We start from the raw sequence: 18,342 nt of genomic DNA, 5'->3' as shown, positions 1-18,342 counted from the left end.
TCAGATTTTTCACTGGGATTTACTGAACAGGGGAATCCTCTTCAGCTCTCTGAGCTACTTCGATTTTTTTCAAACTAATCCTAGTCATTTTTGTCATACTTTATAAGCTTGTTTAGCTTCCCTATCACAGAGGCTTCTTGGTTTAATCTTTTGTGCTCAGGTTTCCACCTTTTCACACCTGAAAACCTTGTGATTTTCACCTCATGACTCAATTACACACTGTCAAGGAGAAGACCTCCCTTTTCAGGGATTGTTCCAAGTGTGGTAAAAAGGTAATCTTCATCAAAGACCCCCACAAACTCTGCATCTATTGCCTTTACCCACATGACATCCAGTCATGCAAAATGTCAGATTTCTTTTCAAAGAAGTTTCTGGAGGACAGGCACAGGAGGCTATTATTTCAGCTGGAGAGCAGACAGGTTTCATCTAATGAGGAATACAGCAAAACTATGCCCTCAACATTATCCAGGCATCCTGAGAAGCAAGCGACAAAAAGGAGAGCGTCAGTGGACAGAGAAGATTCTCCACCACCCAAGGGCAAGTAGAGAAGTGGGAAATCCTCAACTGAAACTTTAGGAATCCGCAATGGTCTGCCGGAAGGAGAACTACACAAAGGTAAAGGTTTCTCCATTACTTCTCCGTTGGCGAAACGGCTGTCTGCAGGGACACCATCCACGACTAAACTAGTCTTGCCGTCCACTAAAACGGTCACGTTGTCAACAGATAAACCATCGTCCACTATCAAACCAACCACCTCGTCGACAAAGACATCATTGTCGATGAAACAATCGTTGATGAAGCAGACGTCCACGAAGAACGCTAGTGAAAAGCAATCCTCTGCGAAGACCTCCTGGTTGACGAAGCACTTGTCGACGTCCAAACAATTGTCGGCGAATGTGATGGTTGCTACCAGGATATAAATGTTACTGTTGAGGAATGGATTGCTGAGATGCATTCTTTAGCAGATATGGTGAGAGTGCTGTATCGCAGAGAAAAGAAAGATGCATTATTTAATAAGAGCTGGGGAAAATTTCTGTTACTTTATTAGATCTGTTTTATTGCTTGTATTGTGACTCCTGGTGGGGAGGGGGATGTTTCTGATGTATATAGTTAATGTTGATTTGTTGTGATTATTGCATGATGTTTGTATTTTGTTTGTGTTTTTGTTCATATGTTATGATCCTTCTTTTTTTTTTTTTAAATATTTCAACAAAAAAAAATATGTGAACTAAGATATGGAGATGCCATGCCATAGAGGCATTTTAAAACAATAGAAGGAAGATGATATTGCAAGCGGGGATCATAAGATAGCCAGTGAAGGGAGTTAAGGGCTTCAGAGATGGAGCTATCATGAGAGCGGGAATATATAAGGCATACAGATGAGTGGAAAATAGAGCGAAGTGGAGCTAGATGAGAGGCAGAAAGAACAAAGAAAAGAGAGGAGCAATAGACAAGACATGCAAAAATAATACTAGAAACTGGGAGATTAGTTGCTCCGAAGGTTTGAAAAGGATGGGTCTTGGGTGTATTAAAGAGGCAAAAATGACATGGGTGAGCAGTAGCAAGAATATATGTTGAGAAGCTCAGGGATGAGTCAAAAGTGATGCCAAGATTACAAGGGTTTGAGGAGAGTGTTAAATGGGCGGGGGAAAGGAAGGAACAACAGTAGAAGGAATTTGAGGGAAAGGGAAGAATAGAATGTCTGTTTTGGGTGAGTTAAGATGGAGAAATGAAGACGTTCAAGACTGGATGGAGGAAAGCTAGGCATAAAGTCTAGCATGCAGAGACTCTGTTAAGGATGAGGAAGATAAGAAAATATCGGTGCCGTCTGCATATAGGTGATAGGAGAAATCATAGGACCAAATAATAGCATAGAGCATAATAGTATGAAAAGGAAAAAAGTAAGGGGCCTAGGACAGAACCTTGTGGAACCCCAGAGCGAAGTGAAAGATATGATGACTGGCAATCCCATGAGATAGAGTAGATGCAGTTAGATAGATATGAGCAGAGCCATTTGTGAACCATGCCAGAGATACCCAGGGGTAACAGCCTAGAGGAGAGAATGTGGTGGACGGCCGTGCTGAACGCAACAGTATAAGAACAGAGGAGTGCTTAGAGTATCAAGCAGATAAGAGTCAGTTACATAGAGTTAAAGTGTTTTCAGTAGAGTGAAAAGGCCAGAATCCAGAGGCAGTAGTAAAGAATGGAGATTTAGAAAAGAGAAAACCTGAGAATAGACGATCCTTAAAGAAGTTTAGAAATAAAGGGGAGGCAAGAAATAGGATGGATATTGGAGATAATAGAAAACAATAGTGGTACTAGAAGATGGAAGTAAACAAGAATGTAATGTATCCCATTTGTTATGAAAGGATGCAATAGGACCATGAGCATTCAGAGGAAAGTGACTTAAAAGAATTAAAGAAACTTCAGAAGAAGAAAAGGACAGCAGATCGAGGCAGGTGAGGCACAACAAACGAGAAGAATGTGAAAGAATCCTAGTACCAGCTGCACGACCAGTAGAACGAGGAGAGGCAGGGAATTTAGAGAGAGAAGTAGACAGAGCAGCGACAGAGGAAGTGTAGGATGGGGAAAGCAAGGTTTCAGTTAGACAAAGGAGTTGTAGATTAGTCTAAATAAGAGATCCAGGACAGAGTGTATGTTGGTAGAGATGGAACAAGTGTTCCAGAGAGCTACGGAAATGGTAGGATTAAGATGAGGAGAAATGGAGGAATAACACAAATTGGAGGGATTACTGCCACCAGATAAAGAGAAATTTATAAATGAGAAAATGTATAGAGTCAGACATTGTTTGTGAAGAAATAGGAGAAGAAACAGGGAGAATACCACAGAGAAGGAGTCAGGACTGGATGGTGGAAATTAACTGAAAAAAGGAGTACGATGTGGACTTAGACAATCAGGCATTGATGTTAATCCGCCTTTGATTAATGGCTGCGGAAAGCTGCTGGCGAGGGCAGAGCGGCCCGGGCAACTGCCCGGAGAGTAGAAGGGAGCCGTCAGTCATTGCTGGAGAGAGGATGGTGCCTTTACGAAACGCATGCATAGAGGAGAATAGAGCACCCCTGACCACCGGGGACGGCTGCAGACAGCAGTGACCCGGCCTTGACTTCACCCCGGAACCAGGTCTTGTAGCCTCCGGTTCACCGCAGCAGGGGCGGAGCTCTGTTGATGTTGATGGGTGGGGCTCTCTGCACCGAGAAGGATAGCAGGGGGTTGGGGTCCTCCCTTGGCTAGTATGCAATCGCTGCACAGGGGAGCAGAAGCCGCTACATGTGAGACACGCTCGGAGAGTCTCCAGTCGTAAAGTCACGGGATTGTGAGGCAGCAACACCGCTAAGCCTCCTTCCTTCCCTCTTCACACTGCAGACAGCAGGAACTTGGCCTTGACTTCATTTAGGGTATGAGTGGATCCCCCTATATATACATTTCTATTGGACGTCGCTGCATGTGGCAGTCCGGTTGGTGCTGCTGCAAGCGTTTTAAGACTCCAATCTTCATGTGGATCTATTTCAAAAGATGTCTTTTTGGGCACAATATCATGTACAAAACTTGATCGAAGGTAACCAAGTTCAAATCATATGTGCTGTGGTTTGACCTTATACCTTCATGCAATATTTTTCATTTTAAATAGTTGAGATAAAATCGCCACAAAACAGATGCTATGCAGACAGAAACTACTTTTTGCTTCATTCTTGTAGGTGCTGTGGTAGAACGCTGTGGAGAAAATAGGAACTTTTTTTGTAAATTCAGCTTCAAACATTAAGCCATTCTTGGAGCTCAAGGGTGGCTAGTGGCATTGTAATGTGCTTCTCAGGAAATTAGCAAGACACCCCTGCGGGTAGACTAGCTTCAAGAGTGTCTTCCTCCTGGACAGGCGTTGGTTTGATAATTCACATGGAACTATGTATGCCAATGCAAATACTATTTTCATAGGGATAGCATTGTTCTTTGTAAAAACCCATCTCTTCCCACCTCTAGATAATGCAGATGTTTGACTTTTATCCTTGAATATTGATGACCAAAAAATGGCTTGTGTGCTGATCGTACAGGTCTCTGCATCTTGCACGCGCACAATACTCCCAAAGGACTTCCCTATTAGTGCCTGGGTGTTTAGCACATAGGTCTAACTTTCATTTGTAGTGGACGTCCTGAATAACAAATATGTCCGGTTTGTGTGTTTAGTTCCAGCAAACGTCGGAGCATGCACTGTTCTCCTGTTCCGTGGTGGATGTTTTCACACAGCTGAACCAAAGCTTTGAGATCATTAAGAAGCTGGAATGTCCAGATCCTGTCATTGTCGCTCACTATATGCGAAGATTTGCCAAGGTAAGAAGAGTATTGTTTTAACTAAGTAAGTTGCTCAGTTAACAGCCATGCAGGCCAATCATGGGAGCAGTCTTGCTGGTTCTTAGTTCATGGAAGTCTCCCCCTCTGAAGTGGATTCATACTTGGGTGGATCTTGGGATAGATGTATGTCCTGTTTTACAGTGAATAACAGGAAGCACAATTTCTAAATTGTTCAATGATTTTGTACACATCTTTCAAGTTCACTAAGATGTATATTGCTGGGCAACGTCTGTAGATTTTGCTTTAGGAAAAACCTTGATTTAGTGGTGATTTTGATGCCTCTCCACCCCAGGAGAAAATTGTACTTCACCATTGTAAGCCATGGTTTTGACATAGTAGCAATGTTTTCAAATGTAATCTAGATTTTGTCTGTTTTAACTTCCATGAAGAAAGGAACCATTTGTGCCCATGAAAGATGGTCACAATACTTTACTCCAATCCAGGTCTTCATTTCTATTTCTTGAACCAAACACTATGTACATGCCAGAATGTTTGCCCTTAGACAATGTTTTTAAAATTCAGGGGAATGAGTTAGAGATAGTTTTAGGTTTATTTAAGACCATCTCATTGCATATGTGTATGCGTGTATATGATATGGATATGTGGAGGTGGGAGGCAGGTAAAATGGAGAAGGATGTGTGGGAGACCGCAGACAGAGCCACCGTTTTGGGCGCAGGGAATTAACATACCCTTGTGAGGGTGTGTTGTGTTATGCAGATGGACTGTCACCCCCTCACCCCCTCTGGCAATAACAGGCAGGCTACACTAAAAAAGTGGAAAAACAAATAAAGGCACCACAGTCTTTGCAGAAATCAGGAACAGATTTATTACCAGCAGAGGAAGTTAGGCACACTGGACACCAATGATTTTCTGCACTGGGCTACGGGCACACGGCGGTGCATTGAGGACAGGCATACTAGCTAGGCACACCCACTTGCATGGATCCTTGTGGCCTGGGGAATACTTTGGGATGCAGGCAGGAGAGAAAACCCTAAGGGAGGAAGGGAAGGGTTGCAGAGGAATTTGGAGGATGGCGCTGGTAGAGACGGTGAGGGCTGAAAGAGTGGGGGAAAGAAAGAGAAAGAGGAAGGGAGTGAGAGGCGCACAGTGAGAGAGGCACACAGTGAGAGATGCGCACAGTAAGAACAACGAGAGGTGCCCAGAGAGTGAGAGGTGCCCAGTAAGTGAGAATCACCCAGTGAGTGATAGGTGCACAGGGAGAGAAGTGAGCGGTGCACAATGAGAGAGGCGTAGAGTGAAAAACACGCCCATTGGGTGCCGCACAGTGCTAGAGAGAGAGTCAGGCAGGCACAGAGAGAGTGAGGCGAGGGGAGCAGGCACAGAGAAAAAGGCAGGGACAGCAGGCACGGAAACACAGAGAGAGAGATGGGGGAGCAGGGCAGAGAGGCCAGGAGTACTACTGGTGGAAAAATAGAGCAGTTTAGTGGAGGAAAGAGAGGGGCAGGATGAAGAGGGGAAGACAGAGTATCTGTTGAAGTGGCCTCCTAAGCTCTTCTGCACCCCTCTCCCCTGTCAGCACCCCCCGCCAGCAACTAAAAAAAGAGACCTGAGCTCAGGTCCTCTGTCCACTTATAAGACTGTTGCTCCAACGCTTCAGAGCCTGTCCACACCCAGGAAGACAACAGGGGAACTAGTTTCTATGTGATTCCCAGGTCAGGGGATATGAAAACTATAGGATGCAGGCCAGGTGGATACAAAGGGGAGGTTAATTACTGGGTTTAGCAGAAGTGTGCAAACAGAAAGGAACAATAGATGACTTGGTAATGGAGCAGGTGCCCAGAAAGGAATGCAACAGGGTCAGGCGGCCAGCTTGGTGACCTGACAGACGGGAGGATAATTACAGGTTGTGGGACAAGTGGCCTTCCAGAGCCCGCCTCCTACCCATGATTGACACAAGTGGAATTAATTTTGCAGGGTTCAGGGAGGCTTAGTGCCAGGACAAAGGGGAGATAGAAATTATTGGGTCAAGGTCAGTTCGGAGAAACAGTTAAAAAGGGCTAGTGCCAGGCTGCAGCTGAGCAACAGGTAGAACTAGTTCCTGGAGGGAGCATGGCTTGGGTTCCACAACCCCCCACACAGTGCTTGGGACACAGAGGAAAATACATTTGGGAAAAATAGGTCACACAATGCATTGATGAAATGGAAAATTCAGAAATCCAACAGTAAACAACAAGTGACATATAGGTGAAACAAATGGCAGGTAGAGGCTGTTCGGGGTCCACACATGGCGACTGCCAGTTCCACAGGTGGTAATGTCTTCTCCATGCCAAAATTATAGTGCACACATGTGCCTTGCTGTAACCAGTTTATTGAGATGACATAGCAGTGCCAGCTCTGCATTGCAAAGAGCAGGTTCAAAGGTCACCTCTGCATTTGTGACAGCTGCAGGGACACAGTAAATCAGAGGAATGAATTTCATTTCTGCACCTCTGATCTAATATAGAGTTATCTTCCTTAATCATTCAGCTGGTGAATACATATTCTGGAAGCCTCTGTTTTATGGTGCAATTATGTTACATGGCCAGTTGTCAGCCTTCTTTTATCAGCAGTGCAGAAAAGACCCCAATATGTTCTCTAATGGGCCAGACTAATTCCTTCCTAAAGGATGGACAAAACAGTTTGTCTCTGGGAAAAACGCACCACCGGTGTCGAGTTGTTTCCCTTTTCACGTAATCTCTTCACCTTTCAGCTAAATCTGGAAGGCGTGTGTTTCTGTCTATCAGATTGTGCATTTGACACATTTTGCACCTTCCTTTTGCTTTTATGGAGGATGTATGGAGGATGTTCGGCCCTTTCTCCACTTTACACGCTCGTGGTTGGCATCTACTTACTACCTCAGTACACCAGTTTCAAATATGTATTCAATAAAACTAGCATGTAAGTCATGATGTCTCTTGGGGATATTAAGTCATGCCCTGTTATGTCATTTCATTTAAATTCCACGTCTCTTTTACAAGGCCAGCAAGAGATACAAAGCAGCTGGAAGTTAACACATGGCACTTAACAAACTCTCAAATAAATGTTAGCATGTTAGCAGCCGTCCATTTGTTAAAGGCCTACAGGGCCCAAAGTAGACCTGCAAATGTAAATTGTTGAGCAGAGTCTACACTTTGCTGAACCAGTTTCCTCCGATACCAGCTTTTAACAGAACATTGTAATTGCAGTCCATTTTGAGATAGTCATGGCTGGATTATACAGATTAACTTCCAGAAGAGCATCAGCCCAAGACTAATGAAGCCCCCAGCATTACAGTTGCCATCTCTATATAGCTCCAATCAGACACTTGGAACTGCTAGGTAGCCTGTGAGAAACCTGAAGGTGTCTCACCCGCTAGTCCCCGGGGATCTGTCATCCAGGTGGCCATGACCCTGCCATCGCTATTGGATTCAGTTCCTGGGGGTGCCCTAGTGCAGGGGGGACTTCGGGGAGTGGAAGTGGGACACCAAAGGGTGAGACATGGTATCCCCTTCCTTATGACACCTTTTCCCCATCCTGCCCAGTAGGATACTTAAAATCTCTACCCTCCCCCTTTTCCAACATGAACACTTTCTCACAAAGTGAACGACGCCGTTTACCTGACATGTCCCAACACAAGGGTGAGGCAGAGAGAGGCAATTCCTGACAACTACACACGCCTGACTACCCTTTCCCTTCCCCATAGGGATAAAAGGCAGAGCAGAGGAGCAAGGTCGAACGCACGAGAAAGCAGCCATTCTAGGACGGCAGTTCAAACGGAGAAGAAAGGCGGCGAGAACTGGAAGGACGTCAAGGAGGGAATCGCCTTTGCCCTTTTCAACTCAGACCAGCAAGCCCGGATGAAAGAATCATAAGACCGGGAATTGCAGCTGGCAAATGGTGTAACGGATGTCAGCGGTACATGGAACCCTCTTGCATTGATAGCAAACCCTCTTGCAAAGAGTTCAGCACAGCCGGTGAGTTGAAAGAACCTGATAGTCGACCGGACAGTGTTAGATTCAAGGTTGCAGTGGCAACATTAAGAAGATAATTAGACAAGAGGTCTTTAGTGAACAAACTCGGTACCATAGTCAGAGTGGTCCAGCGCTGCATTGGCGCTCAGTCGAAGGTCTCTGGCTGGTACCCCTCTCCTGAACAAGGAGACTGTGTTGAACATTGTGAGTAAAGAAACTACAAGTACCAAGAGGCAATAGGGGAGGCTGATACAAGGTGTTAAGGTGGTCCTACAAGGGTCAAGTCAAATCCCTTCTACAATCGAAAGTCCTTGACACATTGCAGAAGTTGTGATATTGTGAAACAGGCGTTTGCACCCGGCTGAGGGGAACACTGTGTGAACTGAGATCGTTTGAAACCTGTGCTTGCCACAGGCTAACATAGTGCCCCAGTGAGACGAGATCGTCCTTCGGAAGACTGTTTGAATTGGTAAGTGCTCTGGTTGGTCTGAGCCCGACTGAGGGAGGCTGACAACTGAGAGAAGGATCGGAGCCCGGCTGAGGGGGATCCAAGGGTGAAGAGTAATCACCCAACATAAAGGTTAACAGAAGGAACTTTGTTTTGTTGTTTTGGCATCTCTGACCCTCTGGAGCAAGATACTTTGCATGAAAGAGATTTGGGCACAGAAGGCCCTGATATTGAGAAAAGGGACTGTAAGCTCGTGCCAGAGAAGCCCAAGAGTGTGCTGTTCTCGAGAGTCCCGCCTTGTCCCATGCTAAAAACGTGGGGAAGGGAGATCCCGGCCATAACATCCTGACTCATCATTTTGTGAACACTTCGTTCTTTTCTTGTGAACATTATCCCACACTCTTGTGTAGCATAGCGGTAAGGATTGGCTATAGGTTTTCGTAGTATAGGCCTCTTCATTTGACTAGACTCCACTACGGACTGTATTATTATTTGATGGTCGTAGCTTGCTCCCATCTTAGATTTAGGTTTAGATTAGGCGTTTAGCTCACCCATTTTACAGTTTAGTAAACACCCTTGAACTGTGATCACTTGTGCTATCTTACTTCGATGCCATGCCTTCCTTACAAGCCCAATTAAGGGCATTACTCCCAGAAGAACGAAAGTTCCAAACTCAGCCCCAGAATTCTTTCTTACATTTCATTTTGTAGAACTAGGCTCTTTGTTGCAGTTGCTCTCCTTTTTCTATACACACTGGTTGCTCACATCTAAGCGGCAAAGTAAGTTCTCACAGCTTGACCAGCCCTAAGCCAAATTGATACTGCGATCACTGGGATGTTTCACCTAAAAGGGTGCCAGATTGTCACTGCGTTCAGTCCTTTTAATAGACAGTTGCCCTTCTAGATGATTGTCCTTTAGTGAACATTTCCTTTGCTTTGGCTAGCCTTCCATGCATTGTTTACATCCTTACATCTAAACAAATTTCTCTGTCTCTCGGTGAATACAATTCAATGAGCTGGGCGTTACTATATTACCTAAGTTTGCGGTGAACAGCACGACCAGCATATGGAAACATGGCAAACACGATGCACTGACCTATCACAATGCTCATCAGTGGATTTGACCTGGATGCAGGTATGGCTATTTGAGGGGCAGTTTTCACTTCCTGAACCCTATTTCCCTCTCCCAAACTGCAGTTTTTCCTGCAATCGCCTTCTTTACACAGGCATTCCCTGGCTCTGTCACTTCTGATAGTTGACCTGGAAGTCCTGGATTATATCCTCTGGGCCTACAGGGGTTCCTAAAAAAATATGTTACTTAACAAGTTTGGCATCCACACTTCAAGGGCTTCCTGAGCACATCTCAGTGGCCATTACAAAAGCATGCCTCCACTAATTCTATTACTTCCTTCCAAGGTACTATAAAAGGCTATCACTGAAAATTGCCTGTCGGCATGAGATTTCTCACCTTCACCCTTTCATGATCACCTTAACATCTGATCCAATGTCTATCATTACACCTGCACCTATCCTTCTACCACCACCTTCCCTTTACTTATACCCCACTGTATCTTCCCAATTCTATTTCTGTGTGTCCTTTCCTATTACTGCTTCTCTGCTACCCCTTACATTTCACCTTTTTTCCTTTCCACTTTCTCCATAGACTTTGATCTGGTTAACCCAAAGGGATGCCAGGGGGGCAATTGGCCCAGGTACCAGCGCCATAAGACCGATATGCGGCTAATTGGCGCAGTTTGAGTTGTATACCATAACAAAGATTTAGGTGAACAGAAAAAATGTTCTGTTATCCTAAGCTTCAAAAGAGTAGTAGTCTTGGAATTAATGTTCTCTGTTATTTAAAAAATAGAAAAATAAAATGTGTAAATGCAAGACAGCCATGCATCTGGTTTAAAGCTCAAAACGCATTTGTAAATACATGCCATGAAACATGAGGCCCTGGCCTTATTATACCTTTTTTTCTTAAAAAGAGCAAACATAAACTTGAAATGTGCTCACCCTGATGTTCTAGCCTCTCTTGATATAATAACTCTTTGGTGCTATGCATACATCTCTAACACTAGAATACATATCTCATCTATAATGTCTTATATCTCTGTACATGTAAAACAGGCTTAATCCTCTCCTGTCTTTGTAGACCATCAGCAAAGTGCTGCTCCAATATGCAGAGATCCTCTCCAAGAGTTTCCAGTCCTACTGCTTCAAGGAGAAACTGGTGAGTGCTCCAGAACGGTTCCGGCGTTCATATGCCGCAAAGAGGTATGCCTTGTATGAATGCATTTGCCTGGGTGAACTGTGTAATGTGATTATTCCTTTGAAGTCTAAAAGATTAATATAGCAACTTGTAAACTCATAAAGGGAGGTTTATGTCCCTCTGAAAATTGTGTGCATGCATTACATGAAATAAATAAGACTCTAGAACTGTCAGCAGCAGTAGCAGGCATGTCATCTAAACTGATGCACTCCTGCTCATCCAGGACGCTCTGCTACATTTCAGAGTAAATAGGCTTCCCTTAACATAACTACTGAGGTCACTCCTAAGGCTGCACAGCCCAAAGGAGCTAAGGGAAACAATGATATGATATGGCATTTATAACGCACCTATACACAAGTGTTTCAAGGCGCGACGAGGCAAGGGAGGGGAAAACCGTGGAAGACAGACAACGATCCTACTAGGCCAGGTGTCATTCAGATCGCGCAAGTGCGAGCGTAGGGAGAAATGGAAGAGTGCAAGGGGAAGGGAAAGGGGAAAGTGCAGTGCAGTACATGGGAAAGAAGAATAAATACGATAAAACAGCCTGATGGTGGCAAGTGCAAGGTAAGAGCAGACATAAGTGCTGGTAAGGGGACTGAAGGGATTTCAGAATCAGTGCCCAAGTGCAGGGGATTGCCAGGGAGGCAGGGCAGGTGAGCAAAAGGCGGGACCTGGCCCCAAGATCAGAAAGGGTGGCCAGGTAACCGGTGCAGAATCGGCAGGGAATTTCAGCAGGGGAGAGAGGCAGAGAAAGCAGAAGCAAACAGAAAAGTTTTAAGGTGTTTCCGGAACCGGAGATGGTTCTCTTCGGGTTTCAGGGATGCAGTAAGGCTGTTCCAGAGGGAGGCCCCAGCCGAGGAGAGAGATCGACCACCAACTCGTTGCTTGGAGAAGCGGCTAACCCTGAGGGAGTTGGAGGCAGATGAGCGAAGAGCCCGAGAAAGGAAGGTATTTAGGAAGAGAGTTGAAAGTAATGCGGTCTCAGGCCCCAGAAGGCCTTGTGGATAATGCAGAGGGTTTTGAACTTAATCCTTGCAGCCACTGGGAGCCAGTGCAGAGATTTCAGTCCTGGAGAGATGAGATCCCTGGGCTTGAGGCCAAGGACAAGTCTCGCAGTCCTGTTTTGGATAAGTTGCAGAGGGCGGAGAGTAGAGGCAGGCAGATTTAGATAGAGGCTGTTGCAATAGTCCAGCTTAGAGAGAACCAGGGCTCTGGAGACGGTGAGCTTCTGGGGGAAGGAGAGGAGAGGAAGAATACCTCTGAGGAGGTGCAGCTGGTAGTGTGACTTCTTAGAGACCTCGGAGATGTGAGGAGAGAAGGAGAGTGTGGAGTCGAAGATGACCCCAAGGTTTTTAGCCTTGCAGGTGGGAGCAGGAAGAGGGCCAAGAGAGGCCGGCCAGAGAGCTGAAGGGAAGGAGGGAGAGGGTGTGCCGATGAGTAGAATCTCTGTCTTGCTGGCATTAAGGCAGAGGTTGTTGGCGGCACACCACTCCTGGATAGCAGACAGACAGAGATGAGGGAAGGAGAGGAGGAGACCGAGGGTAGCCTGAAAATGAGCTGGGTATCATCCGCATAGCACTGAAAATTGGGGCAGAGGGTGGCGATGCGGTGGGAAAGGAGTGCCAGGTATTGGTTGAACAGCCAAGGAAAGAGGTTGGAGCCTTGGGGGATGCCACCGATGGAGATAAAGATATCGGAGAGGAATGACCCATATTGGACCTGGGAGGGTCGGTCGGAGAGGAAAGAAGTCAGCCATACCAGAGCCTGTCCAGTGATACCCAGGTTATCACGGAGACGAATGAGCAGGATGGCGTGGTTGACAGTGTCAAAGGCAGAAGAGAGATCAAGCAAGATAAGGACACACGGGGTGTTGGAGTCGAGGTTGGAGGGAAGGTCTTCACGGATGTTCAGGTGAGCAGTTTCCGTGCTTCTGGCAGCCCTGAAACCAGACTGATGGTCATGAAGACAACTAACAGATTCGGTGTGGTGATTAAGATGGCAGATGGCCAGTTTCTCCAGGAGCTTGCCCAGAAGGGAGCGATGGAGATTGGGCGATAGTTAGCCGGACAGGAGGGGTCAGTAAAGGGTTTCTTAAGAAGAGGGTGCACAAGAGAGTGCTTCAGGGGGGATGGGAAGACTCCAGTGGCGAAGGAGTGATTGCAGAAATCAGCCAGGGCAGGAGACAGGGAGTCGATGTGGTCCTTGATAGTTTTGGAGGAGCAGGGGTGAACCTGTTTTGACGAGACTTTCATAGATCGGACTTGTCTATAAACCTTGTCTGTGGAAAAAAGGGGAAAGGAAGAGAGGGAGGGATGGGGGTGGCAGCCGAAGGGCCAAAGGAAGAGCAGAGGATAGAGGGAGGGAGTTGATATGCGGAGAGTGAGGACAGGATGTCCTGAGTTTTGGAAATTAAGTGAGAAGCCAGTGCCATGCAGAGGGCCTGGAAGGGGACAGGAGAGGTAGAGACTGCAGCACGATTGGCCAGTTCCTTGCAGATTTTAAAGAGTTCAGCCGAGTTGTTTGATGCTGCAGAGATCCAGGCTTGGATATGGGCCCTCTTCTTGGTGAGAGCGGAGAGCCTGTATTGCAGTTGCAACAGGCGGCAGGCCAGTTTGTCAGAGGATGCACATGAAGCACGCCATTTCCTCTCAACCACCCTGCACTTGAGTTTAAGGGTGACGAGATCGGAGTCATACCAGGAGTTACACTTGGCTTTGGGCTTCAGGCGGATTCTCATGACAGGGGCAAGGATATCAGGAAGAGTATCAGATATAGCAGAGTGGAGCATGGAGAGGGCTGTGTCTGGGTGGGAGTCAGCCAAAGGGGGAGGAGAGGGTGAGAAGGTGGCGGCGAAAGCCTCAACTGACATGCGCTTCATGGGTCGGATGACCGCGAAGGTGGGTGGCAGTGATGAAGGTGGCTTGGCCTGAGGGGTAGGGAGGGTGAGGTGGGAGGATAGGAGAAAGTGATCACTCCAGAAAAGAGGAGTGGAGAGGGGGACAGAGAGGGGAAGGTCAGAGGAGATCAGAGCATCGAGGGAGTGCCCTGAAGAATGGGTCGGGCCGGAGGGGAGAATGGTTAGTGAAAGAGAGTCACAGAGGTCACAAAGTGGCCAGAGGGGGGACAGGAGGCATCCAAGTGGATGTTGAAGTCTCCAAGAAGGAGGAATTGAGTGTTTGAGGCCAAGAGAGAGGAGGAGAGGTCCACCCACTCGGAGAGGAAGGAGGAAATCTGACCAGGTGGTCGATAGATATTAGCCACGGTAAGGGAATGGCTAGGAGAGAGTGAGAGCTGGTAGACAAGGCATTGAAAAGAGGACTAGGTCTACGTAGGAGTGACAGAGGCAGGAATCCACTCAAGGAAGATAAGGGCAACACCACCACCAGAGCGGTTGGGCCTGGGCACAGAGAGGATCTTGTAGCCGTCAGGTAGAAGCATGTCAAAGCTGGTGACATAACTGGTCGTGGGGACATCGAGGTCAAGTTCTTCGAGAAGGCGGCAGATATCAGAGGAATGTTTGACAGCAGAGCGAGAGTTGAGAGTGCAATGTGGAGAAGGTTGCCATCCTTGAAGGACTTCCGGGGAGGGGTACAGATCAGGGGTACGCCGTGCGGCAGTGTAGAAGGAGCCCGAGAGGAGGCAGAGAGGAAGGGAGAAGGCAAGGTAGCCAACGAAAGGGGAGGTGGGACAGCAGGAGAAGAAAGGAAGTTGATGAGGCGTGGGAAGCATCTATCAAAGAGGTGAAGGTTGGCCTAAGGGCCTTGGACCAAGACGGTCCCATTAGAGTAAACATTAATGATGACCTTGGAGGAGTGGAAGGAGGCCAAGAGGACATCCCAACGGGTGCCACCATTAATGGGAGAAGAGGAGAAAGGAGCGAGCACAGAGACCATATGAAGGGTCCATAGGTCAGGTGAAGGTACGACAAAGAGGATGTCGGTGATAGTTTCCTTGGAGGAGGCACTGGTGTAGGTGTCAGCGATAGGGAGGCCGGGATGTCGAGTAGCGCAGGAAAAACAGACTCTCGGGGTTAAAGAGCTCCAATGCTCAAAATAAACCAGGGGGAAGCCACCTAAGTGTGAGAATCCTAAAAAGGGGAGAAAAAGGCCTAGTTTCAAAGTGCAAATTTAAATACTGGTACAGTGCGTATTAACGAAAAGGGTAAAGGCACAGCTGTGTCAATGAGTCTGAGGAGGGGTAGGCAGGGAGGCTGTCAGGCTCCTGTTGTCTGGCGCAGAGGCAGCACAAACACCTGCCTCCCCGTTGGGTCTTAGCACCTGGAATGTAAAAACCACAGGCCACCTTGACCCGCCGGGGAAAGAGGGTTAGGGTCCGTTGGTTTGGATGGGTAGAGGGAGTTCAGGATAACCGGAAAGAGGGTTAGGAAGTTGTTATGGATAGGTGGGGGTTCTTTAGGGAAACATACTCCTCGGCTCCTGTGCGCCGCTCCGATGGACAAACTCCGCCCATGCACTCATGCACCTCACCCACACTGTGTGCCCTTCGAAGGGAGCCTTTGTACTGGAGCTCCTAAACCAGGACACTACGACATTAAAGTACTGACCAGTGCAGTAGGACACTTATGACATTAAAGTGCTGACCAGTGCAGTAGGACACCTTTGACATTAAAGTGCTGACCAGTGCAGCAGCAACATGAAGCACGCTGGCATTAACTCATGCTGCATGCTTCCCAAATCACGTGCGTGAACACCAACCCCCCTCACATTATTCTCATGCACCAAAAACTGCACTTAGCTCTGATTGCTGGCTGGTGCCTCCGATCCTCCTGACTTGTTTGTGTGCTCAGCCAAAGTACGCTCAGCCGAAGTACGCTCAGCTTTCACTGCAAAATACCAAAACACATTGTCAGTGCGGGCGAAAACAACTCGTAGTTGACTTCACTCCGAGTTGCCTCAGGAATGTTTTCCCCGCATTCAGTGCGTGGGCAATTAGTCACGGCATTGCCCAAATCATGCAGGGTCTATGTATGGATTCCCAGTTTACAAGGGGACTCGTGCGCGATGCTTCTCGTGCCTCTGCCCCAGTTCGCGGTTCGGTATCTAAACCGACAATCCCAGCCGAAAGCACAGCCGACAACAAGTGCTTCAAAAAGAGAAACTTATCTTTGGTTGTGCGCGGGGCCTGGGGTGTTCAGGCGGAAGCTTATGCCCCGCGTAGGCGTGCCTGCCGGAGCTCGGATGAAACACGTCTTCTCTCCTCTGCGTCCGGAATTGCGAGCGTCGTCCCGATGGCGCGGCTCGCGCATGCGCATTAGCGCGGGCGTGGCATTTCCTGACAGCAGGCTCGTGCAAGGCACGGCCTGCTGGGAAATGTAGTTCCAAGGCGGTTCTCCATCCCAGGGACTTCTTTCTGCAAAAGGGATGGAGAACCCGCCTTGAGTACTGGGTAGGGCTTTTTAGGGGGGCTAACACCCCTTCTGCAGCCCCCACAGTGGCTGCAATCTGCTTTTTGGCCCCAACACGTGGCCCAGCCCTGACAGTACTCCCCCTCCCTTTCGCAGGCCCTGGTTTAGCGGGGTACCTAAGATGGAATTGGCGAAGGAGTCGAGGAGCATGGATGTTTTGTGCCGGTTCCCAGGATTGATCCTCAGGGCCGTACCCCTCCCAGTCTATGAGGTACCATAGCTTTCCCAATCTAAAACTTGAATCCAAAATAGCCCTTACTTCGTATTCCGGATAACCATCCACCAACATGGGTGGGGGCCTTTTTGTTTTTACAGAAGCCGGGGCTGGTTTTAATAAGGCCAAATGGAATACCGGATGTACCTTCATATGTTGTGGTAATGATAGTCTGACCGCCACTGGATTGATGATTGACGTGATCGGGAACGGGCCAATGAAACGAGGTTGGAATTTACGAGGCCCTTGTAGGTGGAGGTTTCGAGTTGAAAGCCATACCCGATCTCCTGTCTTATAGGGTGGGCTCACTCTCCTTTTTTTGTCGGCATAATGTTTATATGATGATTTTGCTGAGTTCAAGGTATGTTGCATGGACAGCCAAAGGGTTTCAAGCTGTCTTTTTCGTTCCTGCGCAGCTGGTACTTCCGGTACATCGACCTGCGGTAATGGCTGGAAACGTGGATGGTATCCATATGAACCATAGAATGGTGTTACCTTGGTTGACGAGTGGACAGCGTTATTATACGCTAGCTCTGCCAGCCAGATGACCTCCGCCCAGGTATTGTCTTTGCCTTGAATGAGACAACGCAGGTATTGCTCCAGTGTCTGGTTTAAGCGTTCCGTTTGTCCATCCGTCTCTGGATGGTAAGCAGTGGACAAACGTATATTCATTCCTACAGTGCTACAAAATGCTTGCCAAAAACGCGAAGTGAATTGTGGCCCTCTGTCCGAGATTACATTATATGGGATTCCGTGCAGTCGAACTATGTTCTGCAGGAACAGATCGGCCAGTTCACTAGCTGTTGGCGTGCTCTTACAGGGTATGAAGTGAGCCATCTTGGTGAGGTAGTCTACGACTACAAGGATGGATGTGAATCCGTGGCTGAGGGGTAACTCCACTATCAAGTCTAAAGAAATGGTATGCCAAGGAGTTGGCGGTGTTGGCAATGGTTGCAGATGTCCTGCTGGTTTCTTATGTTCGGACTTGTTTCTCATACAAGTATCACAGTTGGAAATGTAACATTGCACATCCCTCTTCATACCCGGCCACCAAAAGTGCCTCCTTAGTAGTTCTATGGTTTTTGTCGAGCCGGGATGACCTACAAAAGGCGAGTCATGACACCACTGAATTGCTTGTCGTTGAAGTGGTGTAGTGGGTATGTATAGGGCTTTTTTGAAAAAAGGCAATCCATCCTTGATTGTCCGATCCGCATCCTGCGCTATCCATTGCGCTAAATCTAGTACAGACATTGCTTTCCGGATGTCTTCAAACATGTTGTCTACTACGATGCTTCCTACAATGCAACTTGGTTTAATTATTGGCTTGACCTCTTCCTTGGGTTCTGAGTGTTCAGTGTTGGGCTCGGGATATCGTGACAGAATGTCCGCTTTCCTATTGTCTATGCCTGGACGATATGTTACAACAAAGTCAAACTCTGAAAAGTACATGGCCCATCGTAGCTGTCTGGGACTAAGGGCCTTGGCCGACTTCAAGAATTGTAAGTTACGATGGTCAGTAAATATAGTGATGGTGTGTCGGGCCCCCATTAGGTAATGGCGCCATTCTCCAAAGGCTGCTTTGATGGCTAACAGCTCCTTGTCTGCTATTACATAGTTCCGTTCTGCGGGTAACAATGTCCTGGAGTAATAGGCGACGGGGTGCAACTGT

The 18,342-nt window shown here is 47.4% G+C and overlaps 1 protein-coding gene across 5 annotated transcripts in view; it reads left to right on the top strand.

Moving 5' to 3' along the window:
• Positions 1–18,342, top strand: part of LOC138511252 (protein unc-13 homolog B-like) — a 2,171,549-nt gene that overhangs the window by 1,829,686 nt on the left and 323,521 nt on the right. For all 5 annotated transcript variants that reach the window (XM_069626798.1, XM_069626797.1, XM_069626799.1 and 2 more), the window contains 2 exons: positions 4,201–4,344; positions 10,918–10,995. In XM_069626798.1, the coding sequence (XP_069482899.1) occupies positions 4,201–4,344; positions 10,918–10,995 (222 nt within the window). The remainder of the gene's footprint in view (positions 1–4,200; positions 4,345–10,917; positions 10,996–18,342) is intronic.

Source organism: Ambystoma mexicanum, chromosome 6p, assembly GCF_040938575.1.
Source record: "Ambystoma mexicanum isolate Mex_15411 chromosome 6p, UKY_AmexF1_1, whole genome shotgun sequence".
NCBI classification, from domain to species: domain Eukaryota; kingdom Metazoa; phylum Chordata; class Amphibia; order Caudata; family Ambystomatidae; genus Ambystoma; species Ambystoma mexicanum.
This window is presented reverse-complemented; position numbering and strand designations above follow the sequence as displayed.